Source organism: Saccostrea cucullata, unplaced genomic scaffold (genome assembly GCF_032062105.1).
Source record: "Saccostrea cucullata isolate Sc308-1 unplaced genomic scaffold, CSIRO_AGI_Scuc_v1 ctg1001, whole genome shotgun sequence".
In the NCBI taxonomy this organism is placed as follows: domain Eukaryota; kingdom Metazoa; phylum Mollusca; class Bivalvia; order Ostreida; family Ostreidae; genus Saccostrea; species Saccostrea cuccullata.
In genome coordinates this window covers 27343-46414 of record NW_026940940.1, presented here as the reverse complement: position 1 = coordinate 46414, position 19072 = coordinate 27343, and the positions used below count along the sequence as shown (strand labels likewise).

The window sequence follows — 19072 nt, the reverse complement described above, 5'->3', positions numbered from 1 at the left end:
AGGAAAAAGACGCATCTGTCAATATGTACAAGAATGTGAAAAATATTGAAAGAGAACACACATAACTCTTTCATATGATTTACATATGACAGCCTTTTCATATGATTTACATATATAAATTGCTTGCCAAACACATAAACCATTCATATGCAAATCATATGAAGTTATTTTCATATGATTCACATATGTGGATCATATGTAAATCATATGATTTGCTTTATATGATTCCCATATGCCTTTTTTATGATTCTTATATGAAACCAATTATATAAGAATCATATGATACTCACATGTGGATCATATGTTGCTAAGTTGCCTGTGTATCAGGTACTACTGTTTGAAGTTAAAGGTATATTTATTGACTTTGGAATTTTCACAGAATCCTGAGTAAGACCATGGGGGGATTGCATGGATAAAGATAATTTAGATCGTTGTCAAGGGGTCCTCATACCATATCAGATTATGCCGAAATAATTTGGGTTTTTGTTTTTGAAATCGCTACGAATGAATTAAATTATTGAGAAATTCTAACCGAGATTATTATTGTTTCTTGAAGGTAGATAGTTAGAAAATGATCTTTAGTTTTTGATTTTGCAAAGTGGTACAAAAGATAAGGGATCGCCTTTGTTCTCGAATTGATATCGAATTGATAAACGCTTGTTTGTCAACATATATATTCATTTTTCATTCCATGTACACAAACTATCTGCAAAATTATATCTCCAATATATTGTAAAATTGCTGCTTTCCGAAAATTAACCGAACCACAGGGGGAAAAAAATTCTCAAGCGTTTAATTCCTTTTATCTTTCAAATGATCTGATTTTTTTTTACTTTCAAATGATTTATAGTGCAACAATATATTTCACTAAGCTTTTAATAATAAAATTATTCTAGTTTTATCTGTATTTTAAAAATATAGTTATAAATCTTCTTAAAGAATATGTTTTTCTCTTTGACAGAAGATGGGAAAACCCACGTCAAACTACATGTAAATGACAACATTGAACAGTTCACAAACATGGATTCATTGTTAGCGACAGTAGCAGCTATAGCTAACTGTGAACGAAGTAGCATAGAAATAGTTGGTTTACGTCCTGCGAGTAGTTTCATCATTGTTATATCAATGAAAGAAGATTCTGCAAAGAGACTCAGACAGAAAAGTCCGCACGAACTTGTTGCATTGATGATGTACAAAGTAGACTGGATTGAAATTGAAAATGAACCTATATACATACCACGAAGTAAGTATATATATGAACATACATGCTTAATGTAACGAAGAAAACATGAAAAACTTCAGGGAAGCTTTAGGCATTTCATTCTATCTTCAGAAACTTGACAAAATAAACAAAAGTTGTAACATTGTAACGTTACTCAATAAAGGGAGAGTATATGACGTCGTTATTATGAAGTCATATGTACTTTGACGCCATAGTTAACAACTAATTGCGTACAGGTAAAAATAAGGGAAATCACAATCCTTTAATACACTGATATTTCGGTAGGTACATGTAAAAACCCATAACATAAGGGAAGGATAACTTTTTAAAGTTTTGTTTTGCATTTGAAAACAGTTTGACAAGCCAAAGATAGAGGGAAACTCTATTTCAGGTGGAGATTGGGGGTTAGAAGTACTATCAAAGGATAGATTATTCATTTTCTTGCTGGATGAGAACAGTCTATTTAATTTTAAAATCTGCCAGGCCCATCTCTTTGGAATCAGAAAGTGCATACGAGGGCTGTTTGGAAATTATTGAGACATTGTGTATATTTTGCTTTCTAATAAACACCTTTCGGTGAAAATTTGCATATACGTTTTACATACACTTAAATTAATATGAGCAAGAAATATTTTACAAATTTTAAATATTTTGTATACAATGGTATATAAATGTATCTATAGTAGGGTTCCCGGAGCAGTCGCGGAATCAGGTATTGAAAATATGTAACACCAAAATTCTAACTCTTCGTAGATCCATAATGAAAGCGAAAATAATTCAGTTTAAGTGTATAATTTTTCAGCTTTGTTTCAATTTCATGTTAAGCGACTTTGATAGAATTTTGATACGAAATACGGAAATCAATCATAAAAAAAATTAAGCTAACGACGACAAAATAGATTTTGACGTCAAGGGCGGAGCAGCCAGCATACCTAAAATTGTGTGTAGCGCAATGTAGAACTCTTTTCAAGACTGAACGACCTACTAAAACAATAAAAACTAGAAAAATAATGTTTTTTTTTCTTTTCTTTTTCCTTGATGTGCATTTTTTTAAAATTAATTAAACCAAAGTAAAATTAAAAGATGTGGACGATCATGAGTTATTACGTACAGTATTGATATCGTTCCCCCCCCCCCCCGTTGCATAAATTTGCACTGCACGATCCTTAGTCATCCTTTCCCACAAATGAACATTTTTCACTGGGATATGGGGTAGCAACAGCATACATTTTTTAAAGAATAGCTTAAGAAAAGAGACTGTTTGATTTTTGTAATGTTATATGTAATAACAAAAAAGGGAGTACTAAACGCTTCCTGATCGTTTCACAAGCGAAACAGTCTACGGCTAACGTAACCTTAATTGATGTTGAGATGCTGCTCCGGGTCGATAGACATATGCATATTTATTACTTCACCGAAACTTATCTAATTATCATAGGAATTTGAAATTTTGCATAAGTGTTTTAGTCGTTCTTTATAAGATGTTAATGAATTTTAATGAAATTATCTCAACACACTTAAATCTGGGTTCCAGGTGAATGTGAGAATTGCGAAGTAAATAATTTCTGTACTATTTGACTCTTTAAAAGTTCTTTTTATGAGATCCGGGCGTGTATCGTTTTCGTTCATATTGTTTGTGTTCATATTTTAACGAAGAAAAGCTTTTTTCAAAAACTCTTTCTCTTGGAAACATTTTGATTAATAAAAGGAAAATGATGCCATTGAATACTCTGAACGGGAACCAAAGAACACGTTTAAAACCTAATTTAAAAAAGAGATGTGATGCAGCATTGTAAAATATTTATTATTTACGGCAAGTTTACTTCAATTCTGCGCATAAAGACTCAGAGTTTTCCTTCAATAGCAAGATGAGAACTGCCTAGCTTTCTTTCCTATAATACGTAAGACTCGAATAAAATAATATTTTTATAGGACAGAGATAGTACAGTCCCTGAAACGTTCTACTTTCCCATTTTTCCGTTCGCTCACCGTTCGTTCACCGTTCGTTCAGCGTTCGTTCATCGTTCGTTCAGCGTGCGTTCACCGTTCGCTCTTCGTTCACAGTATTGCGTTCACCGTTCACCATGCGCTCGCGTTCACCGTTCACAAAACGTTCACCGTTCGCTCTTCGTTCCGTTTACTTTGCGTTCACCTTGCGTTCACCGTTCACTTATCGTTCAGTCTTTATTGTCATTTGGAACTCCGAAGTGATAGGACTTATCTTTTAGATGGTAAGGATTTACATGTTTTTAATTGAATAACTTAGATATCGTATTTGAAGAATAATTATTTAATTGCAAAAATTATCAATGATATTTATATTTCTATTATCATAACTCAGCTGTTACTTATTTCATGAATTTTCCCTGGAAAATAATTAATACATTAAGTACCTACATGTATGTAGAACGATACTAAAATATTAACTTCAAAAAAGGGCAATGTACAAATGTTTCACGCACGGCATCAATTTGATTTAATTTTAAAGAGGACAAATGATTAATGGATGTATAATAATTAATCCAAGTCTTTTACAGAACAAGAATACATAAAAAAATTATTTCTACAGTTACACGTATTTAAACTACATGTAGGTTTGAGAATAATGAACAGTACTGCAAATATTCAGTTAATTAAATATCTTTAGAGATAATTAAATTGATGGTGTGGTTTTAAATTTTAGAAAAGACCAACTGTTTAAAATAGTCTACTATTACAGTTGGGAAAATTCCTTCCTTCACCGTACCTAAACATATGTTTAAAAGTATGTTTTTGCCATTCATAATTAACCCCCCCCCCCCCCCGGTGCCTTTTCTCCCGAAATAAAATTCTTATTGAGTTTTTACAGTAGATTTTAATTTACATTTAATTTTTTTTGTAACACAAGAAAATCAGTCTTAAAACCAACATCAAACAGTCATTAAACAATAGTATTTTAGTAAAAACTTGTGCCGACAGAAGTATTTTAAATTGGCAGGGAATATGTTTCACATTCAATTTAAAACTTAATCCTTCCAAGTATATACATGTATTCTAATTATTTTTTTCTGCAGGAATGCAAAAATCAGATCTAGAAATGATAGGGAAAATATTAAAATTTCTTGGAATACTAAGTGACTCTTTGCTTTCGGCATGTTCGGTGAAACGCGATTTCCACATTTCCACTGTGTCGAATTATTTTGATTGACAGCACAAGAACGCTACTACAAATGTAGCACGGACTTCCTGTGAGCTGTGTGAACTTGATGATGGAAAATAAAAGCCAATGATTACTGTCAAATGGATTTTTGAATCTAAAAAAAAAAGATTACCTTTATTGCTTGGAATATTTAGGAAAAAAAATAAGAATTTTTATTTGATACAATATATATCTGAGAATCGAGGGGGTTATCTCTCTCTCTCTCTCGTACATTTCTCAGTTCAATGAAAATTATGACAACACATTACTTGTTTAGTTTTGAAAATTTTATCTACGCATGTATTACAAATAATTTGAATGCCTCTTTCCAACATCTTGACCGAGTATAATCACGGCCGGGAAATGTCCACAGATACATGAAGAAGTTAGCAAAAAATAATCGTCATAAAAGAATAAAAAGGCACATAAAGATAGAATATTTTGCAGTAGAATCTAAAATAAAACGAGAATTTTTATGCAGTACGATAACAGTCAATGTCAACAAATAATTGTGAATTTAAAAAAAAAAATCCGTTATTTTACTCAGAATCGCTTTGGCACGGAAATACATGTACGGTTGTTTCAACCCCGTACACTGTAATTAATTCATTCTGTAAGTAGTAGTTTTATCTTCAGACGTCCACATTATTTATTAGTGAAAAGAATAAGCATAATTATTTACTATATTAGTAGATTAATTTATTTTTTTAACTACACTCTGTAACAAATACACGTTTGACGGCGATTAAAATCATGTTATTAAACTATCGATTTAAACATAGGTATGTGCAGAAAAAAATGTTTTTATTTATTTATTAATTGATGAATTAATTTATTTATTTATTTATTTATTTATCTATTGTTTATTTCAGTAGTAGTTTCATCTTCTAAAGTCCACATTATTTTATTAGTTAAAAGGATTAGCATAATTATTTACTATATAAGATTAATTTATTTTTTAACTACACGCGGTAACAAATACACGTTTGACGGCGATTAAAATCATGTTATAAAAATATCGATTTAAACATACGTATGTGTAGAATTTTATTTTTATTATTTATTTATTTATCTATTTATTTCTCTTTTGTTTATCTATTGATTATTTATATTTATTTATGACATTTGAATTATAGAATAAAAGAATAATTTCAATGCTAGGAAAAGACCAAAGGCATTCCGAATAAATCGTTCATCTTGCGTTCACCGTTCGTTCACCGTTCACTTTGCGCTCGCGTTCGCGCTCCGTTCGCGTTCTGCGTTCACTCACCGTTCACCGTTCACACATCGTTCACCAAGTTGCGTTCACCGTTCCTACATCGTTCACTCACCGTTCGCTCTGCGTTCGTTCACCGTTCGTTCACCGTTCGTTCAGCGTTCGTTCACCGTTCAGGTGGGAAAGTAGAACGTTTCAGGGACTGTATTTAGGTACAATTTTATATATGAAAAGAATGAATTTAACCATTCTGTGTTTTTATTTGTGTATAACTGTGGGTCGCTGGATTACCCGCCGATTGATTCCCGGTGACTGACTTTGCCCCGCGCTATCGAGGGAGGCGTGTTATATAATTGTAAACAAACAAGGTGAATGTAATTCCAAACACGCTACCTGTTTACCTTGCCTGCTTTTACCGCGTTATTACCAATATTCCCGGCATAATCGAACAAAACAGCATTTTCATCAGATCAAAAAGGTGTAAAAGAGCTATTTTGTTCGTAAGATCTAGATCGAAATATTTACCGTTTTTGAGTTATAAAGCAGAAACTTTCAAGTTCCATAGAGCCCTTATTATAGGGGCCAGCCCCTTTTGAATAGTATTACATGAAAGCCCTTGCAATTATGCACAACTTTTGTTCATTATGTATTAACAGAATATTTTTAGTTTTCAAGATAAAAAGGAAAATATGAGTAAATTTTCGCTCTTTTAGGCGTTCTAATTTTTGACCCCTATATAGCGCCATTGTGAATACAGAAATCAAAAAACAAAAACAGGTGTGCACAACTTCAATCCTTCTGTTACCCAAAATCAGTAAAATTTCTGCTCCACCTTTTGTGGTCTCTGAGCCTTTATCCGGAAACGAAAGCCTATAAATTTTCTTTTAAAGGGGAATAACTCAAAAGCAGAAGTGAATTTTTGAAATGTTAGATAGCACTCTGATAGAGTTTAATGATGTCTATAATGTCTGAAAATTTGAGCAAAATCCGTTGATAAATGAGTGAGATATGAGGCCTCAAAGTTGGCGTCTAGGAAGTAGAAGAAAAAAAAAAATAACTAGAGCAAAGCTCCTTGCAAAGCAACGAGTGGGTCTTCCTTCTTAGCTATAAGCAAATTAAAGGTTTCTTTTTAGATTCTCAACTTTGCTAACGTTCTCTTTTTTGCTTTGTCCCCAAAACCTTTACTTGAATTCTTTAAATTAGTGTGAGCACGAGGTCTAATGATACCCTCTCTGACAGCATTCTTGAAAGTGTACACACAACATTTAAACTTGGAATATTTTGAATTTTGATATCGGATATATCATCTTTGTTGCAATCATGTACTGTAGCAAAATGTGTCATATTACAGAAACATAGGTGTTTTGCTGCATTACCATCTTAAAAATGGCTTTAATAACATTTTATATACAATATTTAACTCGGTAAAAAAAAATTACACAAGTTAAATTAAGTAATCCAAATGTGTTTATAATAATGATGAGCAATCTCCATTGTTTGACAGTCAGTAAGTAGAACAATACTTTTACAAGAAACACACAGGATCGTGTTTTGTATGTTTTGGATTTGCAGCTTTCCACTGGCAAGTAGTGGTACCTCAACAGGAGTGTAAAATTCTCTGACAGGTACACTGTAAACATATAACATAGGGCTGTGTATTCTTTTTTAGCATCTTTGGCAGAATGCAGCAACTACTAAATCAAGTACAAAGCTAAATGTCTTGTACATGTACATAAACACATAAATAAGAATACTAAGAAATGCTCTAAATCAAATCTACTTTAACTTATTCAAAAGTCAATTTCCGCCAAAAGACAATTTCCGCCAAATATCGTACACACTAAATATAATGCATTTACAGTATTAAAGAAACTAATCTATTTTAAAGTATTGCCCTACATAAGAAGCAATTGAATCCCCTATACTCAAGGATGCTCTATGCCAAGTTTTTCTTTAGCTCTGGAAAATGAAATTGTGAAATTCTAGACACTGGTGATAATGCAACAGGCACAGCTTTGCAGATTTAGTGCTTCATTGACTTTGAAATGTGACTGGAGTCTGGACATCTCGTCAATCTTGTATTTGAAAACTTCATGTACAAGTCCTCTGTACGAAATTCCTTGGTATCCTGCACATGGTTATGCCTTAGTTGCATGTGACAAAATAGCAAATTTCATACATTATACAGTAAAAATACACATACATGTATTACAAGATCTTATATTGCTGCTGAGGACAGAGGATCTTTATCTTAATTAACCATTAGAATAAGTAAGTTGAAACTTCGAAATAGAAGACCTTAATAAAGAGGTCAACATGCAACACAAACAAAATATTATATTTAGAAATAACATTTATTCCAAATCCAATGTAATCACATGTATTTCTGTTACAAAATTTATTTCACTTGAAAAACTGAGAGCAATTGATATGTTCATATTTGTGATATATGATATACGGTGAATTTAAAAGTTGTCTTCACAAACCAAAACTTGACTTAAATTCACGATGTTGTTTATTTTCCTGTCACATCCAAACAGATGCTCTTTTGGCAAATCATGGTCATGCTTTGTATCAAATTTCAGAATTCAGATGTGTCACACCTATCTCCCAAAAAATGAATTTTTTTTATTTATTATTCCTTGACTAATAAAATGTCAATTCATGAGATAATTATAGGCTATCAAATTGAGTTCTAAGATATTGTCACATTTTCTGTGTATAATTTGTATAACACGAGTTCACACAACCCGCAGTCTCGCTAACATGAGTTCACACTACACGCTGCTTTGCTAACATGAGTTTACACATCACACTGTCAGGTTAACAAGAGTTCACACAACACAATGTCTAGCTAACAAAAGTTCACGCAACACACTGTCTCGGTTACACGAGATTACACAACACACAGTCTCACTAACACGATTTCACACAGCACGCTGTCTTGCGAACACGAGTTTACACAACACGCTGTCTCGCTTACATAACAAGCTGTGAAGCTAAAATGAATTCACACAACATGCTGTCTGATCGCAAAGATGAGTTCACACAACATGCAGTCTTGCTAACACTAGTTCACAAATCACACTGTCATGCTAAGACGTATTTACACAAAACAAGCTGTCTTGCTAACATGAATTCACACAACACGCAGTCTCGCTGACATGAGTTCACACATCACACTGTCAGGCTAACACGAGTTCACACAACACACTGTCTAGCTCACAAAAGTTCACACAACACACTGTCTCGCTAACACGAGTTTACACTACACGCAGTCTCACTAACACGAGTTTACATAACACATTGTCTCGCTAACACGAGTTTACACAACAAGCTGTCAAGCTAACACAAGTTCACACAAAATGCAGTCTCGCTAACACTATTTCACAAATCACACTGTAATGCTAACACAAGTTTACACAAAACATGCTGTATTGCTAACATAAGTTCGCACAACACGCTGTCTCGCTAACATGTGTTCACACAACACGCTCTTTCCCTAACATAAGTTCACACTTCACACTGTCAGGCTAACATGAGTTCACACAACACACTGTCTTGCTTACAAGAGTTTACACAACATGCAGTTTCGCTAACACGAGTTCACACAACACGCTGTCTCGCTAACATGAGTTCACACAACATGCAGTCTCGCTAACACTAGTTTACAAATCACACTGTCATGCTAACACGAGTTAACACAAAACACCCTGTCTTGTTAGCACGAGTTTACACAACATGCTGTCAAGCTAACACAAGTTCACACAACACGCTGTCTCGCTGACACGAGTTTACACAACACATTGTCAAGCTAACATGAATTCACACAACATGCTGTCTCCCTAACACGAGTTCAGACGACGTGCAGTCTCGCTTACACTAGTTCACAAATAACACTGACAGTTGCTAACACGATTTTACATAAAACATGCTGTCTTGTTAACACAAATTTATACAACACCCTGTCAAGCTAACACGAATTCACACAACATGCTGTTTCGCTAACCTGAGTTCACACAACATGCAGTCTCGCTAATACTAGTTCACAAATTACACTGTTATGCAAACACGTGTTTAACACAAAACATGCTGTCTTGCTATCAAGAGTTCACACAACATGCTAGTTGGCTAACATGAATTCACACATCACACTGTCAGGCTAACATGAGTTCACACAACACACAGTCTAGCTAACAAAAGTTCACACGACACACTGTCTGGCTTACACGAGTTTACACAACATGCAATCTCACCAACATGAGTTCACACAACACACTGTCTCGCTAACACGAGTTTAAACAACACGCTGTCTCGCTTACACGAGTATACACAACATGCTGTCTCGCTAACAGGAATTCACACAACATGCTGTCTCGCTAACACGAGTTTACACAACATGCAGTCTCGCTAACACTAGTTAACAAATCACACTGTCATGCTTACACGAGTTTACACAAGACATGCTGTCTTGTTAACATGAGTTTACACAACACGCAGTCTCGCTAACAGGAGTTCACACAACATACTGTCATGCTAACATGAGTTTACACAAGACACGCTGTCTTGTAAACATGAGTTTTCACAACATGTAGTCTCGCTAACAGGAGTTTACACAACACGCTGTCTCGCTTACACAAGTTTACACAACACACTGTCTCGCTAACAGAAATTCACACAACATGCTATCTCGCTAACACGAGTTCACACAACATGCAGTCTCTCTAACACTAGTTCACAAATCACACTGTCATGCTAACACGAGTTTACACAAGACACGCTGTCTCGCTAACAGGAGTTCACACGACACTCTGTCATGCTAACATGAATTCAGACAACACATTTTCAAGCTTACACCAGTTCACACAATACGCTGTCTCGCAAACACGAGTTTACACAACACACTGTCAGGCTAACAAGAGTTCACACAAAACACTGTCAGGCTAACACGAGTTCACACAAAACACTGTCAGGCTTATACACTGTCTTGCTAACACAAGTTCACACAACACACCGTCACATTGCTAAGTTTAAAGTTAGATTTGAATTTGAAAACATTTACCATTATATGGTAACATTTCTATATTAGTTAAGAATTCTCGAATAAGATCTAACACAACATACAATCAATCAAGTAGCATTAAGCAGCTGATCCTTAATGTCATAAGTCATAAATTCTAGAATGGGATGTAAATAACATACTTTATAATTAAATTATAATCAATAAGTTTATTTCATAGTGACTTCGTATTAATAATTTAGAATTAAGAAACAGTCAATAACAAACACACAGTGTGAAACCTTGTCTGCATGTTTTACAGCACGACTCACAAAATTAACACAGCTATTATGTAGTGCGCACGCACTATGTGACATCATATTATAAATAACTTATGTAGGTATTTTATATAGGTATTTTCCAACTTTTCCAAGTGTGATGATCCATAGAGCAGGAATGATTTTTAAAGGTTCTGCAAACCACAAGACATGGCCACTTAAATGTTATAATTTTATCTGTCAGATGGGTAAATATATATTCAATATATAGCTTTTGTAGTGACTAATCCAATCGCATTATATGAAAGATGCCTTGTTTTTAAGGAATGTTTTCAAGTTTCGTGTGAATTATTGGTGTGAGAATCACACAGAATTGCATGTAGGCATATTTTTCATGAAATGCGGTTTTCAAATCAATTTCACAGTTGGCTTTGTAGACAAACACGGCAAATGTAAATATATACTGTTGATGTCAATTGTTGCAATGTAAACAAAACTTCCCACTGACTGAATATGAATGACGTCACAATAGAGTGGCATGCATATTCAAGATTAAGACATTTTTGTGATCAAGCAGCCACGGGTAGGAAAGAGCTTTATTTAGACTCCGGACCATGGTTTGAGACGATGCTGATCCCCTCAAAAACAATTCAAGTAAAAATATGACAGTCAGACTCTAACCGCAAGGAATACCAAGTTCACTATTTTAAGAAAAAAACATTCACTATTTTATTCTTTTCACCGCTGCTAAACTGCATCTTGTTTTTTACAACTTGATCTAAATGAAGAAGGTATCTAATTCATTTTTAATTCGAAATTAGATGTAATTTTAAGATTATTCAAAAGCTTTATAAGGTATTGCAGTAAAGATTTGATAATGTCTTAAGTGGGTTTACAGTCCAAGTCCTGACCAAAAATTAAAAAATAAATCAATTTATTAATGTAAACATAATTAATGACCTTGTACATGTTGTAGGCTTTTATGAAAATATCAATTCCTGTATATTTAACATGTGTAAATTTATGTTGATATGGAAAAAAAGCTTACCTTCTTTCAAAATGCCTGTGTTTTATATCGTTTATACTCCACAGCAAAGCCGAAGACACAAATACAACTGTTAACTGCGTTCTTACCGAGTTACTCCATAAATGATAAACCAAACGAAAGATGGAAAGACGCCGTCAGAATTTCCTCGCGATCGCACACATATCTTCTGACAGTTCAAACCTTGGAATTAATACATCCATACACGAATGCTCCATATGTAAGTAATCAGAGAGTTTATATGCACACAATTCTAGCCGTGGGTTGAATAAAGCGTGTCTAAATACGCAATCAATGTTAAAATAAAGATTACATTCTTCGTTTCACGTTTGTGCCATGCTGGTTCTTTTTCCAACAGTCCGACGTCGACTCGATGGGGCACACTAAAAACGGGATATACTAAAGACCTGATATTTATCTGACGTTCTAATTTTTAATTAAATGGTAATATTGAGTATTTTAAATTACTTATGTACGAAATTAATGACTTTGATGCATTATGCTATAAAAAAATCAATTGTTCGGAATATTTACAGACAATTTTGAATCAGGCCAAATCAGTTTTTAGTACATTGCGTCCTTAGTGCCATTCTATTTCCCACAATGCCGCGCGTTGTTTACAAACAAGAGACCCCGAAAAAATCCTCTAAACTAATTATTGTACATTGTGTACATCACAACATTTTAAAATTATTTGAATAAAAAGAAAACAGAGAAACATCGAATCAAAACTATATCTTTCAGATGCATCAATTAAAACTGTGCACATGCAGTAAAGGCTTGGCTGGCTATAGTAGACAACTTGTTCCTGAAAGGTTTCTCACATATTTGTTTTATGAAAAACAATTAAATATAGCTTGAAGTTTATTTCTTTTTATATCAAATGACAAGATTTAATAAGTTCGAAATAATTTCAGTCAAACTTTTTCATAATATACCAATATTTTTAGCTATCAGAAAAAAACGTGTATGAGCTATTAACCCCTAATTATAGGCGCCAGCCCCTTTTCATTAATCTAATATGAAAGCTCTTGTATTTACACACAACTTTTGTTATATATTTCTTACCAAATTATTCCTGGTTCAAAAGTTATTACACAAAAAGTAGCAAAAATTCAAGGAAAAAAAATTACTAAAATTTGCGGTTTTATAGCTTGCAAACTTTAAGAAATCATCTTATGATTTTATCGTTGTGCACATCTACAATGTATTGGCTACAAGTTCTCCAACTTTCGTGTAAATATCATATGTCGTTCTTGAGATTTTTAGTGGAAACGAGAAATCAAAATTTATCAATTAAAGGGCAATAACTCACAATTAAAGGCATGCATCAAAAAATTGAAAACATGTGAAAATAGGTTTAACTACAAGGTATCTAACCTGAAAGTTTCATAAAATCAGTCCAAAGGTCTTTGAGAAATAGCTTGTCAAAAATCGAGCAGGAAAAAAAAAGAATAATAAGAAACAATAGAATAACAGTAGGGTCTTCCGAAGGAAGCGGAAGACCCTAATAATCTTGACCAACAGAATCAGTAGAAGGTCTTCCGTTGGAAACGGAAGACCTTAATTAAGTACATACGGAAAAGTGTAAACTTACTAATACGTTCAAATATTATTCTTTCATAAACTAATATTAAATCTCTTGTATATGTGATGAAAATGTACGGATTAAACCTTCCCATATCATTAAGATTTAAGGTTGTATTTGATGAAATTTAATATCATTATATTATTGCATATTATTTATATTTATTCCATCAATGATTTGTATGGTTTACAGCTGTTGGTTTTTGGCAAGTATTTTACAATCCTACAAAAATTCATTTCTCATTCAATTTTATTAGATGTTATCTCAATGGTGTACAAATAATGAGTTCTTAAAAGTACAAGATATTTCAAATTTATGCCTAAATGTCAAAATTTAAAAAATTTACAATCATGATTGTAGCTCAAGTATAATGGAGTAATTTTTTACATACTAGTAGTAAGCAATAAACTGAAGTAATTATAAATAATTTAATATAAGAATAGAATTGTGTGTAAAATTCAAATCTGCATTATATCAGAACACAGCAGGTCAAAAATGAAGTCATTCTGGACTCCAAAAGACTGCAAAATCTGTGACTGAAACTGACACTATTAAAACTGCTGCATGGGTTGTAAATGGCTTTTCAATTTCTCACAAAAAATTATATCATACTTTGCATAAAAAGAATAAAAGTTGCCAATAAAAGTTGTCCATTCTTTTTACATGTGCATTTAATAAGACACACTAAGCCACTGACAGAGAAGCCTCACTCGCCCACAAGCAACAGCAAAAGGATCGGTCAGAGACACCACCTTTCTCTTGCTTGGGTATCAAGATCTGCAACTTATTGCCAGCAAAGCTCTTTCAGACCACCCTTTTATTGTTCCCCAAGTATTTCCACAACAGATGTCCATGCACTAATTATTCAAGTTCAGACTGTGAAAAATACAATAACCAAAAAAATCTTTTATATCATTTGGTTATGTCAATTCAAATTAAGGAAAAAGTATCAAAATTACACAAAGCAGCTTAAATTTGTTTCCAATACATGTAGCCCATTTCTGTTCCAACTGCTAGGTATATTGCTTGATGATTGTAACTTAATTAACATATCCTCATTAAATCAACTTTACATTGGAATGCCAGACATTTCAAAAGTGATATTTTTAACTTTGCCTTAAAATATGAAGGATGAGCTCTGAAACATGCACATATTAAAGTCCTGTATAAACATATGTACAAGTATCTTAACAAATTAAGCCTTAATTACAACTCCATTTTAATTTATACATTTCCTGTTTATTCAAATATAGGATAGATGGAGTTAGAAGTCCCTTCTATGGTATATTATCCTATATTTGAATAAACAGGAAATGTATAAATTTTTAACATCCGGTGATGTTAATACATTCGAGGTTGTTTTTCTGACCTCTGACGGAAAGACCAAAGATGATGCGATTGTACTCGATATTAGGGTATCGTTGAATCCGCGATATTGGATATAGGAGAAGTAAACACCTAATAAAACTAAAAGAATGGGATGGCGCATGTTGCCAAGTTAACTTTCATCTAGATACACATGTTTTCTAAAGGTATCACTAGCCAAGTAAGAATTTGGGCGTCAAGATTAATGCGCTCGGGACAACAAATACCCGTGGAGCTCAGAACATTTCATGATAATGTCACATATTTTGGGTTTCTCGGCCACAGGAAAACATGGAATTTTTTACCAGTTCTGACCACATGGGAGGCGGGGGTATCATTTAGTGAGCTCATCGCTCACAGTACCTCTAGTTTTATTTTCTTCTTTAATGTAACGTTGGTATTCTATAATGGCAGAGATACACAATTATGACTCGCTTATACTGAACTCTCTAACTGTTAGGAGTAATTTATACTTCACAAGAAAGAAGCCATACATTTTTCAATAAAAATACATAACACGGCGTTAGTCGTTTGATTTCTTTAAAATTTCACGTTTTGTGAAGAGTGCACAAATTAGAAAATTAAGTACATGGAATACTTTAATTGGAAATAAAGACAAACGAAGTGTATTTATTTGTTTTTAGAAATTATATTGTCCTCTTTGTTACCCCAGCAGTGTTTGTTGTGTGATTTTAAACTTATTTGACAACCTTATGAATTAGGTTTAATAAAAATAAATCCACAAGATACTGATGTACAAGTAACAGTTACTGGCATAATGCGCCGTTGCTTTATTCTTTAGTTCTTTACAGAAAGTTGCACGGAATACCCGATTTCGCGGATTCAACGATACCCTAATATCGAGTATTATACGCGATATCAAGAATTCGAGTATCCTCTCCGATTTTCAGGTAAATAGGCCAATGTCGAAATATGTTTGACTTTTACCAAATATTTTGTGTACTTATAAAATCACGCCCTCGATTTAAAGAAAGCAGTGCTCAGCACTTTTCAAGTTAAGGAAAATATCCTTTATATATATTCAAAAAATGGTTCAGATCTATGCAGTGTGTGCCCTTGCAAAAGAACGATTTTATGAGGCATCTCGATATAAAATATAGGCCTACGTAGCCTGTAAGTAAAAACACGACATAATTAATAAAATACATTCTCATGATAGTTGATTAATCATCGCACTAAACAAGGGTTATACATTGGTATTAATCGACTATTTAAAACCTGTAAATAATATTCCGTTTAATAATGAAACGCATTTCTCATTGTTAATGAATTCCTCAATCTGCCTCCCACAGCACATAAAATACGTCATTTTAACAAATATGACGTCATGTTTACAAGTTCATCGCGATCAGTGCTTTGTTTATAACCAGCTACATGGGATTTAACTAGCAACTTTTTTAATGCATTGATATGTTATATTGTTGTTTATTATGCTAATACAGTAAAAAGTTGCAAATTATTACATTTTCAGGTGTTATGAGAAATAAATTAAAGTCATATTTTTGTATGACATCACAGTAAACTTTTCCCGTTTAGATTTAGCCCCGCCCCCTTTTTTCAAGCCTTAACAATGCTGAGTATTAAAGAAACCATTTGAGATATTTTTATGCAAGCCTATGCCTATATGCTTTATCTTAATGGTATTATATAATCTATATCCATTTTTAAGAAACTATTCAAGATATTCTCAACAAACGTCATACACTTATACAGATTTTCATTCATATACCGACTCGATATTTCCCAAGGGTCTGACACTGGAGAAAGACGTAAATCGTAGCCAGCTGACAACAGTTCGTTATAATTAACGTGATTAATTTAACTTTCACGTCGTCAAAAGTAGATTCCTCTTTTTGTCTATTTTTTTTTTTATTAAAAAATCATACTTAAATGTGAATGATAAACATTTACCGAAAATCTTAGATTTGATAGCTATGTGTTTTTTTTTTTCATTAAAACATGACCTCCACAGTTTTACCAGACACCATCCCTTGAAGAACTTGAAATACATTTCGAAGAAGAAACCAAACACATCAGCCTTCCCATTATATGTATGATTAAATATCGGAATTATTTGATTAAAATAAGATGTTGTTTCAGAACTTCAGAAGGGGATTTAAGTTTTGTCCCTAGTAAGCTAAATTAGAAAGAAATATTTGTAGTGATTTTTTTTTCGTTTACAAATAACCAGTAAGAATTATACTTTACTCGAAGTCGCTGTCCTGTCACTATACTAAAATTTGAATTTATTGTTAGAATACTTAAATTCGGTTTGGATTAATATCTGAATACAAATATCAAAGCGTGCATATTAACTGTCAAGGTTCATTTGAGATCAAATTGTTATCACAAATTTCCCAATTTAGAATATATGTGTGCAACATCAGCATATCCAATAAGTATTTAATGAATGCAACGATATCAGACCTTCCATTTCCATGATTTAGGTAAAGGGCAAACATATGGGAAACGTAAACATGCAGAGAGGGATTTTCTGACAGATGAAAATAAAAGATGCCGAAGAGCCAGTTTGGGAAACACTATGGAGTTACCTTTCAAAAGTGATCCATGCAAAAGCAACACCGGGGCAGAACTGGAGGAAATGGATTTCTCAGATGACGAAGATGTGCTAGTGGACACATCTAACGGTATAATTTTCTCAATGTTCTTAGCTTCAAATGCATTTATTTAATTCAGATGAATTGTGTCATTTGAATCATTGTAGAAATAATCTCAGTCGAAAACAGAAAACATTCACTTAGCGTGCTATTAGCTCCCTTGTTCACACCAGAAAATCATTTATATGTTATACAGTATCTAAATGAACTTAATAGTTAGGAAGTTTTTAATCATATCCTTCCAAATGATTTTGTATTGAAACAAGCTTTTGGACAGAGGGAAGTAGAAAGCCAGAAGAAAATACAAAAACAATCATAGTTTAATAGGATAGCCAACACATTTAAAACTTTCGTAAATTTTTTCAAATATTTTGCGTGTGATATAAAGGACATAAGTCAACCAAACTCGTTCCTTGTATTTGTTAGGATCAAACACTTTTAACCAGAGTTTTTTGACGTTTAATGCATAATTCATAAAATAGTAATTTGTATATTGCAGAGCATTTTGGCTTTTTAAAATCGGTTTTAGTCCTCTGTAGGGGCCACCTTAGCAGTGTAATCTTGTAGTAATAGTGATCTCTTAATTATATCGCTTATGCATTTAACATTAATATTGTTTCTGCTGTAGGATTAACTCAGCACGCATCGGTCACCCCCGTTATTGATAAAGTCATAGCTATAAATCTACTAAATTTATATGATTAAAATGGACCTTAACATATAGTATGTGATTAAAATATAGAATTAAGAATCAATTTCATGTTGTTAATTGACTTCACATGAAAACCGATCTTTTTAGATACAATCACTACTGACTTTCAAAACCCTTGTCCGTATGAAAATCACTTGTCTTTCTCTGTTACCATCAGCATTTTCACAGTTATTTACTCTATATCTACAGAATGGTACGATATGCATCTACTGCATAAACAGTAATTCTTATTATGCCATTATTTCACATGAACTAATTACATATCTCAAATTCAAAATTTATTAATTAATTTAGTTCTCAAGGTAAAGGAAACTTTTGAGCGAATATCATACTGCCCTATAAAAAAGATTTTAAAATGAGAATTTTTAGTTAAAAATGGTCTTGTACTTTTATTTTACATTTTTAAAAAAGATACATTACTTTTACCAAATCTTTTTTTATATATATTGAAATTAAATTGTAAAATAATTACAAAAACTTCCTTGGGGTAAATCGAGGACATAAAAGTCATAATTATTTAGTCTTTGGAAGTACTGATCAGTAGGAAATATAGAATTGTAGAAAATAAGGAAGGCTAGACTAGTACATGAAGATTATTAACTCCAAAATGTCTTCTTGAAAGCTCCAGCTAAAAATAACTCCGTTATATTTTGAAGCGAGCTCAATAGACTAACGTGTAAGAACAGAGGAAATTCGGATTAAAATCTGTACATACGTCAGCCAAATTTCTCTGTGCAACATTCCCAGAATTCCTGCACTACCCAATGTCCTTTGCGCGAATATTGCCGAATAAATAAATAAATAATAACGTAAAACATATATATCAGACT

At 33.0% G+C, this 19072-nt stretch overlaps 1 protein-coding gene across 1 annotated transcript in view; it reads left to right on the top strand.

Moving 5' to 3' along the window:
• Positions 1-19072, top strand: part of LOC134256696 (uncharacterized) — a 94992-nt gene that overhangs the window by 59558 nt on the left and 16362 nt on the right. Inside the window, exons 10-11 of the mRNA XM_062739378.1 lie at positions 962-1243; positions 17360-17560. Coding sequence (XP_062595362.1) covers positions 962-1243; positions 17360-17560 — 483 coding nt within the window. The remainder of the gene's footprint in view (positions 1-961; positions 1244-17359; positions 17561-19072) is intronic.